Source organism: Heterodontus francisci, chromosome 20 (assembly GCF_036365525.1).
Source record: "Heterodontus francisci isolate sHetFra1 chromosome 20, sHetFra1.hap1, whole genome shotgun sequence".
NCBI lineage: Eukaryota > Metazoa > Chordata > Chondrichthyes > Heterodontiformes > Heterodontidae > Heterodontus > Heterodontus francisci.
Window position 1 is genome coordinate 57666040 of NC_090390.1, and position 14839 is coordinate 57680878.

General features: G+C 43.1%; 1 protein-coding gene across 2 annotated transcripts in view; it reads right to left on the minus strand.

The window, feature by feature from the left end:
* Positions 1–4912, minus strand: part of LOC137380947 (tumor necrosis factor-inducible gene 6 protein-like) — a 28502-nt gene extending 23590 nt beyond the window's left edge. For both annotated transcript variants that reach the window (XM_068053357.1, XM_068053358.1), the window contains exons 1-2: positions 4848–4912; positions 952–1151 (exon numbers count right to left, since the gene is read on the minus strand). In XM_068053357.1, coding sequence (XP_067909458.1) covers positions 952–1151; positions 4848–4870 — 223 coding nt within the window. In that variant the 5' untranslated portion in view covers positions 4871–4912. The remainder of the gene's footprint in view (positions 1–951; positions 1152–4847) is intronic.
* Positions 4913–14839: the final 9927 nt, after the last annotated feature.

Genomic DNA, 14839 nt, shown 5'->3' on the forward strand with positions numbered 1-14839 from the left:
ATTCAACACTATTTTTGAAAGCAATAAAAAGTTGACTTATGTTCATAACATCATTACCATGATACGTAATTGCTAACTTTTAAGTGAGAGGATGTGGTGTTTTATAACAGGAGTATTGTATTATATGTTAATATATATATTAGTAATAATAAATAGTGTATCAGGCAAGTGTTTACAGTATGATAATACTTCCCAAAGAAGGCTTGCAGTAAGTTGTTCACTCCTAAAGTCCCTCTTTTTTCACAGATGCTGCCAGACCTGAGTGGTTCCAGCATTTCTTGTTTTTATTTCAGATTTCCAGCATCCGCAGTATTTTGCTTTTATTTGAGAGTTCTAGGGTGTTGGATATAGCACTGGAGGCATTAATGGAAGAGATGGGGAGGATGAGAGATGCCATGGTTCCACAGAGGGCCAGGAGGCCCTCAAGAGCCACCCTCAGAAGTGAGTGGAAGCAGCAGACCGGGGAGGTCAAGTCCGAATGTCTCATCTGAGGACCTGGCAGCAATGCCACAAGTAGTCTAATGCCCTCACATGGATGCTTAAGGCTAATGAATGCATTTTCACACGACATCTCCTACAGAGCGGAGGTGAGCAGTGATGGAACAAGGATTGGGAACAGTAGTGAAAGCATGATAACATGCAGAGCAATCGCAGTGGAGACCTGGTGCAAAGGGTCTCCAATGCCTTTTTCTCTCTGTATGGCTTGAGAAACAAGTGATTCCCAGGTGTTGCAGAGAGGACTATTTGGCAAATATATCCATCATTTTGTTATTTAAATTTTCCTTTAAATGTTCAGTAATGAAACTGAAACTGAATGTAATCTATGTGAAACATAAAGAATGGAAGCCTAGTTGATGCTTAATGGCTCTTTGAAACTAATCATATGTGTTAAATTGTTTTCACTCTGTTCTAACTTAAACTATATTGAAAAGGAGAAGAAATTTAACTTACCTAACTGGGAGTAGAAAAATGCAGTAAAGCCATGGCCAGTTCCATTTGAATCAGAGATAAAATTAATAATCATTTTGTTGGATGTTGATGTATATTCATGGCTTGACCCAGTACATATCAGCCCCAGCTCATCACTGAGTATTGAGGGCCCATCATATATTGAAACATAATCATGTGAGCAGTCTGGTGAATCTTCCAACCTGGGAGAGAAGGATCATTGATTGAAAATGTATTTTACAGTAATCTTATTTTCATCATTAATTTACTTCACAAATCATGGAACACATATCCATGCACATACAAACACTATTAGGAGACAACGCACACCTATTCTAAATATATAGAAGCATGGAATAAGGATCAACCAGTCAATCATCCAGCCCAATCTTTCTATAGATAAGTTGCAAATTACCTTAAACGGACACCTAATTCATTTAATCTCCTGAAGGAATATTGCTGTAATATTTCTCTTTGAACTTTAATGTAATCAAGAAAGATGCCAGAATATTTTTCTAGCTCCAATTTCCCTTGTTCAACGCTGGCTGGTTTTTTTCTACTAATTTTGTAGTCATGTCCTTAGCATCATTGCTCTCAGCATAGGACATTTTCTTTGGTCATACCATTCTGTTTTGAAATCAGGCATAAATGAATATTCACCCCATGTGAGGCTGTTGGAAATAGGAAAATTGGAAAAATCTTCAACCTCGCAGCAACATAATATGAGGGAACTTGTCGAAAATTATCGATAAACAACCCTATTCCCTCTGGAAATATGAACTCAAGCATCAATGAAGTCAGAAAGATTGGTGTGGGATTCGCCTCAGGCACTGTGTCGAGTTTTAGGAATAACAATGGGCTTATCCTGGCTATCAAGCATGGGGGTTGCGATTCATGACCGTGCCAGTTCTATTGGAGGTTGGCAGCAGGTAAACTGGTACGCCCACCTCATTACCATGACTGTCGCGTGGGGCTAAGCATTTGCCTCGCTACAGGCTGCTTCTTCACGTTGCCATCTGCCTCTGTGCTCAACAGGGGGCCAATCAGCATTGTGTTGATTGCACCTGATGTAGCCAACCTGCTTTTCTTAAACACAGTCTATCCCTCTTAAAGGGAAGCTGCACTGAATTATATTGCTGCAATTTACAGCATGGAAAATGTAACACCAGTGTAGAGAGAGAGTTCCAGGGTGTTGGATATGGCACTGGAGGCATTAAGGGTGAAGATAGGAAGGAGGAGAAATGCTATGGTTCCACAGAGGGCCAAGAAGCCCTCAAGGACCACCCTCAGAAACGAGAGGAAGCAGGTAGCCAGGGAGGTCAAGTCCCAGGGTCTCATCTGAGGACCTGGCAGCAATGCCACAAGTAGTCCAATGCCCTCGCATGGATGCTTAAGGCCAGTGAATGCATTTTTACATGGCATCTCCTACCCACCACTCCACCAACTTCTCACACTGCTCAATGCACCACATCCCCATCACTCACTCAGTAGCATTTCCTGGCACTCAGGACTCATGCCAAACATCCAGATACTCCACCTCACACTCATTCACCTACCAATGCTGCCAGCCTCACACTCACCTCTCATTGCCTCCACATACCCCTAGCTTTTCAGCTATGGTACATCACTTATACACAGTGTTACATAACCACTGACATTCTGCCCTCTGTCGTGCAGGGCAAGGTGGCACACAATAGAAGGGAGCAGAGCAAAGACAACGGGGGAAAAGGAAGCCTGGATCTTCTGAGCCCTACAGAAGAGACGGCTCTTAACATCATAGGGCCAGCTGCAACAGCATCTGTGGCATCCAATATTGCTGAAAACATTGAGGATGACAGTATGTTTGTGATGTATGCTTCTCAATTCCCAGCTCACCCCAGCTTATCCTCATCCTGCTAGCTGGCATGATGAACGATCTGCTGATGGTGTGACCATGGATCTCTTGCTTCTCACCCAACCCCTTCTCTCACAAGAACTGGCAGCTGCTCAGCCACAGCTCCGAGTTCCTTGCTGCAATAGCTGGCCTGCCTGGCAGCCTCATGTCATTGCCAACTTGGAGCCAGACTCATTGACAGAAGGCATTGTGCAGAGCTTGTTCTCTCTGCAGCCTTAGTTCCAGCTTCCTGTCATGTTGCAGACCCTAAGGTACTGCCACTCTTTCCCCCTTCCCAGTTGAAGCCTTTGTGTGGACAGGTCACTTAATTCCCTTCCCTCCCTGTGGGGACACAGCAACACTTTCTGGCAGATCCAAGAACTCACCGCAACACCTCCAGAAATGCTCCAGAGTACTGCCAGAAACTTTGCAATAACAGCAGTCCTTAAATATTACCTTTCCTGTAAGTTGCGTGCCTGACCCTTTAAATATAGTTATTGCATGACCCATCTTGCAGCTCAACACTTGTTCTTTGTAAAGTGATGCACAAATTCATTGCCTGAAACTGTGTAGTCCAAATTAGGCATTCTGCCTTCACATCAGCCAGTGTGGCTGTGTGACAACAGGATAGCACCCCTTTTGAGGCTTCTGGCAAATGCTGCAAACGTATGTAAGGGCGACATCTCAAGAGGGTGTGCCATTTGGAATGTTCTGGATGGAGCTGGTGGCGCAATGTGCACCTCCAGGAGATTAAATTAATGGTCTTTGTGTTCAGCTTTACAAGATTAAGCAGAAGGTGTTTATTTTCCTGTCCATCTCTAGGTGAGGCCATGTAGCTGAGCAGGGATCAGCACCTTTCATTACTTGGATAACTCAAAACTTAATATTGATTGATTCTCCAACCAGGGACTGATACTGAGATATTGGGCTGGATTTTAAAGAGACCATCACCAAGGCTGCAAATCACAGAGCCGCCGCGATCTCCTCCACGACGGCTCATTTAAATAGCCGGGGCAGCCCATCCCCCAAATCACGTGGAGGGGGTGGGCTGTCCGTCCCTGGCAACGGCATCAGCTGCTTGTGTGCAGGTACTGGTGCCATTTTTTAAGGGCAGTCAGCCCTGCTGGCAAATTTAATTTTTTAAAGACACACCCCCTCCCCCCCCCAAAATGTATCAAATAAAATCCTAATGCCCCCTTCCCACCCCCTGCAATAAAAATTATATTAAGTATTTGTCCTTCCCCCAAAACACTTACCTTTGAATTCTGACCCCCATTCTGTACAAAGTTTAAAGTTCACCCCTTCCCACCATCCCCTACACTCATTACGTTGATTTGACCCCGTCCCCCTCCCCCCCGCCTCCCCGCACTAAAAATCTTAACTGTCCCCACCCCCCCACCAGTGTCACACTGGCCTTCCCCCGATGGGGAAGTGAAGGTGCGGGAGTGCTGGCCGCTGCACTGGATATTGCAGCAGGCCCAGAAGATTGGAGGTGAACATATTTACATTTATTCATTTTATTGATTTACATATTGAAATTCAGGTCCCATCGCCCAGTGGATGGGTGGGGTGGGGGGGGCGCCACGGAGCCTCGCCACTGCCAGGAGGATTGGGCCGGGACCTCTCGGCATCGAGCTCCGCGGCAGACTTCTGCCGAAACAATTTTCCAGCCATCCCCACCAACCCCATCCCCCCACCCCGCCATGGAGCCTGACACTGGGGGTCTGATAAAATCCAGCCCATTGAGTTATGCTTAGTTGGATGCTAGTGAGAGGCTGAGTGACAGCTAGCCAGAGAGGAACTGATCTGATGCATTATTCTAATCAGTCTTATCCATTCTGAAAATTTGACTTAACACTACATCAATGATGGTCCTTTTTCACTGACAAAACAGAAAAATAATTTCAAAGTTAACAGTTTAAAAGCATTCACCTGGACTATTGATGCCCCTTAAATGAATCCATCAGGATTAATTATTTGGCATAAATACTTATAGAAATGTCTAAATGGGATCATTGCTACTTACTGAAAGTCAGTGAAATACAACATTATTGTTTTGCCTTTGGGCACAGTAATGTACCAGGTGCAATGTTCATCATTTGGATACTGGTTTGGATAATTGGGGCTGGTAAAAGATCCACTGTCGCTCACAAAGTAGTCGTCACATGTTTTTTCCAATACTGAAAATGAAGACGTGAGTAAATGATTAACAATAAAATTGGTAATTTTTGCTCTTCCAATAATTTCACATCATGTCCTTTATTTATTTATTTAGAGATACAGCACTGAAACAGGCCCTTCGGCCCACCGATTCTGTGCCAACCAACAACCACCCATTTATACTAACCCTACAGTAATCCCATATTCCTTATCACCTACCTACACTAGGGGTAATTTATAATGGCCAATTTACCTATCACCTGCAAGTCTTTTGGCTGTGGGAGGAAACCGGAGCACCCGGGGAAAACCCACGCAGACACAGGGAGAACTTGCAAACTCCACACAGGCAGTACCCAGAATCGAACCCGGGTCCCTGGAGCTGTGAGGCTGCAGTGCTAACCACTGCGCCACTGTGCCGCTGCTGAGGATTTTCACCCCTGACTTGGGTATAGTTCAATGAGCACTGGTCGCATTCTTGTACCTCATTCAACAAGCTGATGTTCTGATTTGAGCTTTGGCATTGAGTGCTGACATACCCCATTACTGATGGGGACATTGCAACTGAGCCTGATTTTGTTCTTTTCTAACCTCCACACATCGGCAGTCCCAGCAGAGCTAGAGATCGGGAAAGGAAACCTCAGAAATGCTGGATCCCCTTCAACTCCATTTCTTAATGTGGTTTTTGAAAATGCGCACAAGGAGGATCAATTTTTATTCCTCCTTCGGCATATTGACAAGCTATTTTACTATGGGGGTTTTGTATCTGAGCAGAAAGGATTCAGTCAGAACTCAAGTTAATGAAAGAACTCTAAATATCTATTTAACACTTTTCCCCACTCCTAAAGGGAAAAATCGGTAAGTCTTGTATGGACCAAGTGGGGCTTAGAAACATAAGCCTGAATTTTCCCATCCCCACGGAGGTGGTTTAGGAGATGGGACCAGGAGCAAAGTTGCAAAATAGCACATTGGGTCAGTTACCCGAAACATCCCTGACTCCAAGAGTCAATGCGGCAGTGGCTAAACGCCTGGCAGCGACAGGTAACCAATTAGAACCATTAATGGGCTAACTGAGGGAACATTGATGGCACCGTGGGGATTGTCCTTACAGCAAACAGGACCCCCGATGAGGCCAAAGCCCGGCAGACAACTGGAGGTGGCCTCCCAGCAGCATGCTGAAGGGCCATCAACTCCTCCTCTCACTCACCCCAGCATCGACACGCTGGGATGCGACCGCTGCAGCCACAGCTACAGCCACAATACGTCCTATGGAGGGGAATTCCCTTCACAATGATGGCCTGACGGCTGTGGCCACGTGCAATTTTTAATTTTTCTCAATGCTGCAGAGATCTTCCCTGAGGCAGCCAATCAAGAGGTTGGCTCCACATCTAATTAAGGATGGTGGGCTGGTGGTAAAGTCACTAAACTAGCTATCCAGAGGCCCAGGCAGCTGGTGGAAGTTAAATTAAATTAATTAATAAATTTAATCAATTAATAAAAATCTGGAATTGAAAGCTACTCTCAGTAATGGTGCCATGAAATTATCATCGATTGTCATAAAAACCCATCTGATTCATTAATGTGCTTTAGGGAAAGACATCTGCCATCCTTACCTGGTCTGGCCTACATGTGACTCCAGACCCACAGTGGGGCGGCACAGTGGCGCAGTGGTTAGCACCGCAGCCTCACAGCTCCAGGGACCCGGGTTCGATTCTGGGTACTGCCTGTGCGGAGTTTGCAAGTTCTCCCTGTGTCTGCGTGGGTTTCCTCCGGGTGCTCCGGTTTCCTCCCACACGCCAAAGACTTGCAGGTTGATAGGTTAATTGGCCATTACAAATTGCCCCTAGTATAGGTAGGTGGTAGGGAAATATATAGGGACAGGTGGGGATGTGGTAGGAATGTAGGATTAGTATAAATGGGTGGTTGTTGGTCGGCACAGACTCGGTGGGCCGAAGGGCCTGTTTCAGTGCTGTATCTCTAAAACTAAAAACTAAAAAAAAACAATGTGGTTGACTCTTAACTGCCCTCTGAAATGACTTAGCAAGCCACTCAGTTGTCAAGGGCAATTAGAGATGGGCAACAAATGCTAGCCTTGCCTGTATCCCATGAAAGAATAAAAAAGGTATAGACACAGCACTTTCACGTCCATAATTATTTACATTGAATGTTGTGGCTGACATTCAAAACTTTCTCCTAAGGTCACACAACACATAGTGGTTTCAAAGCAAATTGATACATGAAACCATTTGTATGCTGCTTTGTCATACATTCACACAAGATGCTGATTATGCAGGCAACAGCTCAGATAGATTCACCATGGAGGACTGACTTAGTGTCAGAGTCAGGAGGGTGAAGCACCCAGAAAAAGAGAAGAGCAATTGGTGTAAGTGGCAGCCGAAGAACAGGAAGCAGCTGAAAGGAACACAGACACAAATATTGTTCTGTTCCATTAATCCTTAGCTTATGGGGACTGCCTAAAGAGAGGAGCTCATTAACTAGCAGAAATGCTTGATGCAGTCTTTTGAGAATTATTTGAGCGCCTTGCATACTCTGTTGGAGACTTTGTAGAAAGGCAATTTTGGGTCATTATCAAAATGCATGGAGGATTCACCAATCTGGTGACTTCACAGACATCTGCAGGAGATTCCAAAAGGACAGACTCCAAGACTTACATACTGTTTGTCTCACAAATGGTAGGCTAGCACATGTTGACTTAGGGCTCTAATAGAAGGGAAGCTCTCAATTTTTGGATTAGGCAGGTTGGGGCTGCAAAATAAGGGAATCTTGATGGCAGAGCTGAGTTATAGATTCAAGTATAAGTTAATTAAATCAAAGATCTCCCCAACAGCACCTTCTTCCAAGCATTTCTGTTTCCTTGATTTTTAGAAGAGATAGGCAAAATGGAAAAGGAGGGCAGGCTGACCTGATACTAAAGACATTAAAGAGAAAGGATCTTAGCTCAGAAAATCAAGATGTAGAATCAATTTGGGTGAAAGTAAGGAACAACACAGGGAAGAAAATCAAGATGGAATTAATTTATGGACCCCTAAAAATAGTTGTTGCTCCGGCAGTGTATAAATCAGGAAATTGGAGGTGCTTGTAACAAGGGTCATACAATAATCATGGGGGACTTGAATTTTCATACAAACAGGGAAAACAACATTTGCAGTTATCGTGTGGATGGCACATTCATGTTACACCTCGCCTCACAAGGAGGGACTACATAGGTAAGGGGAAGTCAGGGAAATTGCTGGAAAAGTCTGGTTCAGAAGTCCAAAGGACTATGGGTTGCATTTTAAGAGTCCACCGCCGAAGTAGACGGCGGACGTCAAAAAGTGCGCACCGCTTGCACAGGCACCGCGTCATGGAGCTGGCGCGATTTCAAACGCAGCGGCTCATTTGCATGGCCAAGGCACTCGCCCCTGCAATGACGTGCAGGGGGTGGGCGAGCCATCGCAGGCAACAGCGACTGGCGCCAATTTTAAAAGGCTTAAAGCCCTTCATGGACATATAAAAATTAAAGGGCCAGGTAAGTCACATTGCACCAAGACATAATTTCATGATGTTTGAATGCATTTTCCCAGCCCGCCCCCCCCCCCCAATGGCATTTCTGGCCATTTTTGCCCTTTCCACTCCCCCCCCCCCACCCCCTCCGCAGAATGCGAATATCTAGAATTTGTCCTCTCCCCCCATCCAAAGTTCGGCAACTTTGCCTTTACCCCTTCCTATCAGCAACCCCCCTGAAAGAATCTGCAGTGAGGTTACCTCGCTCCCCTCCTCCCATGCAAAGAAAAAAATCTTCCTCCCCCCCTCCCCATAGGTGTTGCGCCATGTTTCCCGGAACGGGGATTCGAAGGCATGGTGTTGTCGGCAACCTGAATTATGATCAGTGCGGCGATTTATGAGGCAATGGGACCCTCATTAATTCAGGTATATAAAGTACTTTTCATATTTGAATGAGGGTCCCATCGCCGAGTGGCAGGGCGGCCGCCACAAGGCCTCACCACCGCCGCCAAGATCGGCACATGACCTGCTGCTGTCAGGGTTGATGACCAGTCTCCGCTGCACCAATCTTCATTGCTCCCGCACCCCACCCCCCCCCCCCCCGCCAACATTCCCGACGGTGGAGGGGCTTTAAAATCCAGCCCAATGACTTGTCTAGAAATTTTTTGATTCTGCTCCAGTAACAGAAGAGCATTGTTTGGAGGCAATGTCTAATATTATTGTAAGGTTTTAGGTTATGACAGTAATGGGGAGAGTGGAGCTTAATTCCTTCCTTAGGAGGTGTTTGGTGTCTAGAAAGGCCAACTAATTTAATAATTAATAAAATGAGTCCACCTTTTATTTTTTACTTTTCAGAGAAATAGTTATCCATTAATTTTATAATTTTATCCATTACAGGCAAGTCAATGCTACTCTGGGAGAATCTGCCTCAGTCCAAGGGCTGAATTTTTGGTACGGTGGTTGGTGTATAAAATGGCGGCCGGCATGGACGGGCCACATGCCACCATACCACCGCGATCTTGAGCCTAGCAGCTCATTAGACTATGCAGGGCGGCTGCCCCCCACCTCAATCATGTGGCATGGGCAGCTTCGGTGACGCCCTAAACAAGTCAACTGTCTCTGCACAGGCGCTGGCACCTTTTTTAAAGGGCTGTCAGCTCTGCTCAGAGATGCAGAGTTGTACCCCACTTCCTCCTCCCCACTACACCAAAAATAAATGTTTGCCCCAATTCTCCCCAATATACCGAAGTTATAGAGTTGACTCCTTCTCCCCCACAACTGCACAAAGTTCAGAAGTCACCCCTTCCCCCCTAAAACTGCACATAGTTCAGAGGTCACCCCTTCCTCCCTAAAACTGCACATAGTTCAGAGTTCATCCCTTCCCCCCCCCACCAACAACTGCACAAAGTGCAGAGTTCCCCCCTTTCTCCCACCTCACCGACGCCCGGAAAATCAGACCCGGCAATCCCGGCATCGGGCTCCATGGCGGGCCACTGCCGCTCCGATCGTCCATGCGCCACCCCCCCCCCACCCCACGCCCCGCTCCAATCCAAGGGACCTAACGTCGGGAGCAGAACAAAATTCAGCCCCAATTGTGACTTCCTTTACCTTGAAAAAGCAGGCATAGACGCTACTATAGGCAATGTGATGAGTTTGTACATAGGGACAAAGACACCATCAAAGCTTTTGATTAAACGTAAGACCCACTTACAGATTATGGATGGACAAACAGTTCTGAATTTTGTATTTTGTAGTAACTAAGGATGAGGAAGATTAATTGATTTATCTGGTCCTGATGTTAATTGTGGTGCTGAAAATATTAATAAAGTACAAATCAAAATTGGGACAAGTCATATGGATATCATAAATAATTTTTTGATTGATATCAGGTCAATAGGAAAAACGTTTGTTTGCACCTTTGTATTCTGTATTTTAATGGATAACAGGAGAAGAAAGATTTATAATTAATTTACCTGAAGCTGTGTAAACAGCTTAAAAAAATAAGGAAATACAAATTCAATTTGAAAAAAGGCATGGTTCAATATGCTAGTAGGTACAAAGATCAATAGAACAAAGGAATGTCTTCACCAAAGACATTTCAGTGTTTTTGAGGTGACATTTGCCATAAAGGCATCACCGCCAAATTTAATTATGTTACAATATCTAATCAAACCACCAATCTGCTGTTCCCAAGATTACTGTGCATACAGAAGGAGAAAATCTGCTCACCAATGTTCCCTCTCTACTGCATGGGTTCACTGCCACACAGCAATCTTAAAGGGATCACGGAGTGCAACAAACAGGCAGCATACACAAAATAAAAATTAAATAGAATATTGGTGCCTACTATTTCTTTGTTCTAAACTTCTCTTCGGATCTCTTGTGATAAAAATGAAATTTTGTTTAATTTTAGTAAAGAGTAATATCGGTTCTTTCATGCTGTTCAGGCAGATTAAATGAGTCAGGGCCAGTTTTGCTGGGATACTGAACAGCTATTCAAAGTATATACTTTTTATTTGCACCTTTTTCTGGTGGAATCGTAATACATTCATGACGACAAGGCAGAAATGTAGAACATTAAAGAATAATTGCTGTGAATTACGTGAATAAAAGTCAAAAATGAAAAATGTTTTTCAGCAATCTATGTTGATACATTCTGATGCATCCTTGTGGTATATAATATGAGGAGTGCACCAGAACAGCCCAAGTCAGATGAGAACCAGGTGTAAGTTATTAATACTTGTAATTTCTGAAAAATCACTTAAAAATTAACAATTAAATTTTGCTTAACCTTTATAGGACTCAAGTTATTCAATTACATTTTTAGCAAGGGGATCAATAGCCAGGACTGCATTGAGAATCTGGGTTCTACAGCAGTCATTGTTCAGTCTGAATGCAATGGTGGCACAGTACGTTAAAACAAAACAGATGCTGTTAGTGCATTGTGTGCTCACCAACATGATTTTAAGCAAGTGGCCTGCACATTAATGGAATGGAAGCCTTTCCTATTCATATACACCATGGCTACATTGCTAGAGAACCAGAGGACTTCTCTACTAAAGGTTGAAACTCAATGTTATTTATCTTTGGATATTGAAATTATTTAAGATGCATCAGTCACATGTGATTTCAGAGAGCTTGTCAGGGCTTTAAAGCATGTCTCCCCATTTTGTCTAGAAAGCAGAATCTCTGGTCCAGAAAGTAGTCTGCACATTAATGAAATGGAAGTCATTCCCATCCATATATGCCATGGATATGTTGCTAAGGCCCTAGATGACCATATGTGTGCTCTGCATTTTAAGAAATCTGCCATCTTGTAAAAGTGCTGAAATTTCCCATGCTCCTTTTTCCTTTCCATGAGGAAGTGCCGGAAGTGTGTCCCCAGCAAACAAGGCCTCTATCACATGCTTAATACATGAGTGGACAAAAGGCTGATTAGTTTGGCAATGTCGCCACTGGTTGCTTGGAATGTAGTTCACTGTCGTGGAGGATGAATTTCCACATGGGATTCTTCTACTGATCCATCATCACTTTGGTGGAAGAGCTTAGAAGCCACAGGAAAACAATGTAAACATTATTTAAGCCATTTTTCCAGGGTTTCTGCAGCACTTCTGCCAAAGTTATGATGGACACATGAGAGAACCCCTGCTGATATTCATCCCCATAATGCTGTGGTCACATTTACAGCTACGGGCAGTCTTGACCCTCTGAGAAAACTTGTCTATATGTCATACTTGAGAAGATGTCCTAACTTGCTGATAGCCTCCCTCCTGAAACACAGATAACAATGCCAGGTTTGTTCAGGCATACCCAAGTTTAGATGCCTCGATCTGAACAAGTAGCTTCTGAGACAAGTGGCTGGATTCAGTGAGGCACATTTTTGGAATGCATGGATATGTTCACAGAGTCTACCGTCACGTTGATGTTTAATTTTTTCTTTGCTCATTCCTCCTTGTCTTTCCTTCCCTTTAACCTCAATATCTCAGTCAATCTCGCTGCATGCCTAGCTTTGTTTTACAATTTTATTTTGTAGGAAAGAAGGATGAGAAAGATTGACTTATTTGCCCAATACCAATGGTAGTACTGATGCTGCATAATCTGCTGAAAGGAGAAATAATGTAAAAATTAAAATTGGAAGAAGTCCTATGAATATCATCAATATATAATGATACAAAATTTTTGGTGGATACAAGATCAATATAGAAAGGTTTGATGGACCCATCTGCATTCCATATTTCGTTGGATATCATAGTGAGGATGATTTAAAAGTTAATTTACCTGGCATTGTGGGAACAGCTGAAAAAATAAATAAATATAAATTACAATTGAGACAATGCATGGTACAATATGCTAATAAACACAAGGTCAATAGAAAAATAAGAATGTCTTCACCACAGATATTACATTACTTTTGAGGTCATATTTGCCCATGTACCATAAAGGCATTGCTGACCTATCTAATGATGTTACAATAATAAATCAAATCATTATCCTGGTTTCCCCAAGATTACCTCATAGAGAAGGAAAAAATCTGCCCAGTATTCCTTTGATCTAAAATTGTCTTCAAATCTTGTGTGTTAAAACTGATATGTTTAATTTTTGTAAAACATAATGGATAGAATCTTTCCTCATATTATTGGTTCTTTCATGCAGTTCAGGCTCATTAAATATGCAGAGTCCAGTTTTGCTAGAATCCCTCCTCTGCTAGGATATTGAACAATTTAGCCCAATAAATAATTCTTACACCATTTTTCTGGTGAAATCATAATACATTAAGTGCATCACAACAGCTTGCATCACGTGACAATAAGACAGAAATTTTGTAAATTAAACAATGGTTGGTGTGAATTGCATGAATAAAGATCAAAGATGAAAATATTTTTCAGTATTTTGTTGCATTCCAATTCATGTTGATAAGTTCTGATGCATTCTATTTTCACCCCTTCCTGTCCGTACTATTATATTAAAGCAGAACTCCCAAGTGTGTTGGCACTACTCAAACAAAGGCAGCTTCAGTGGATTGGACATACCCGCAGGATGGAAGACAGTCGCATACCCAAGGACCTTCTGTATGGTGAGGTAGCCGGGGCCAGATAATCACTGGGGCGCCAAAGCTCCACTTCAAGAATGCTTGCAAGAGTGACATGAAGTTCCTGAATGTCAACTATCACACCTGGGAGTCACTAGCTGGTGAAAGAGGGAAATGGCGACACATCCTGTGGACTGGCATACACTATCACAATGGCCAGTTGCTACAGCAGCTTGGAAACAGGTGCCAATGTCAAAAACAACAACTCACAGCATCACTTGGCAGCTTCACATGCGGCACTTGTGACAGAACCTGCCTCTCAAGGATTGGCCTTCACGGTCATCACCAAAGGTGCACTAAGAGAAGGCACCCAGCTAAATGGATTGTTTGCTGCGTGTCCATCATCTTTCATTGGTGGAAGGAACTCCCCGGGACAACAACAACCCAGGTCATATGAAAAGCAATGTAAAACTTATTAATACCTGTGATGTGCAATTGTTTAAAAACCATGTACAAATAGACAATTACATTTTGCTTGACCTTTATGAGATTTAAATTATTAAATTTCATTTTTAGCTGTAGAAAATATGATTTTCTTATGTCCGAGAGAGAGATTAATGATTGCATCAGAATCTGAGGTATATTTATGAGGCATTTTGCTGAACTCAGAAACTTTAAATGGAGTTAGCTGGTCAAAGCGGCTTTGACTATGGCAAATGACTACTCTTCAAAATGGTGTCCAATGAAAATTCAATGGTAGGAAAGCCTGCTGCAGTAACGAATGAGGACAAATTGCAAGTCCACTATTGGAAATAAGAGGAAAAAGAATCATCTAAATAACTTAGAAAAATGAGTTGCGGGAATAATGATGGATGAATAAACAAATACTGCGAATCCACCTAGCTTGGTCGGGGATCATTTTTTAATAATGTAAATAACTTGAAATAATTGGTATAGAGAAAGGAAGAACAAAGTTACTTGCATCTTAGCAGGTTTCAACAACTGGTTGGTGACATTTTTTAAATTGGGAAAGTAGTGCAACATGTTCGTCATTACCATTCTAGTCAGTTACAAAGTTGCTATTTACAGCATGTTAACTGCATCGGCTATTTCAGGCAGAAGTGAGTATCCAGTTTTCACCTCATTAACTTCCGAATGTAATGTTGCAACAAAGTGTAGTAAGCCTGATGATTTGGAGGATTTTAGAATTCAACAAAAGATGACTAAGAAATTGATAAAGAATGAGAAGAAAATATGAGAGTAAACTAGCAAGAGACATAAAAAACAGCTTGTAATAGCTTCTGTGGCTATGCAAAATGGATCTTAGC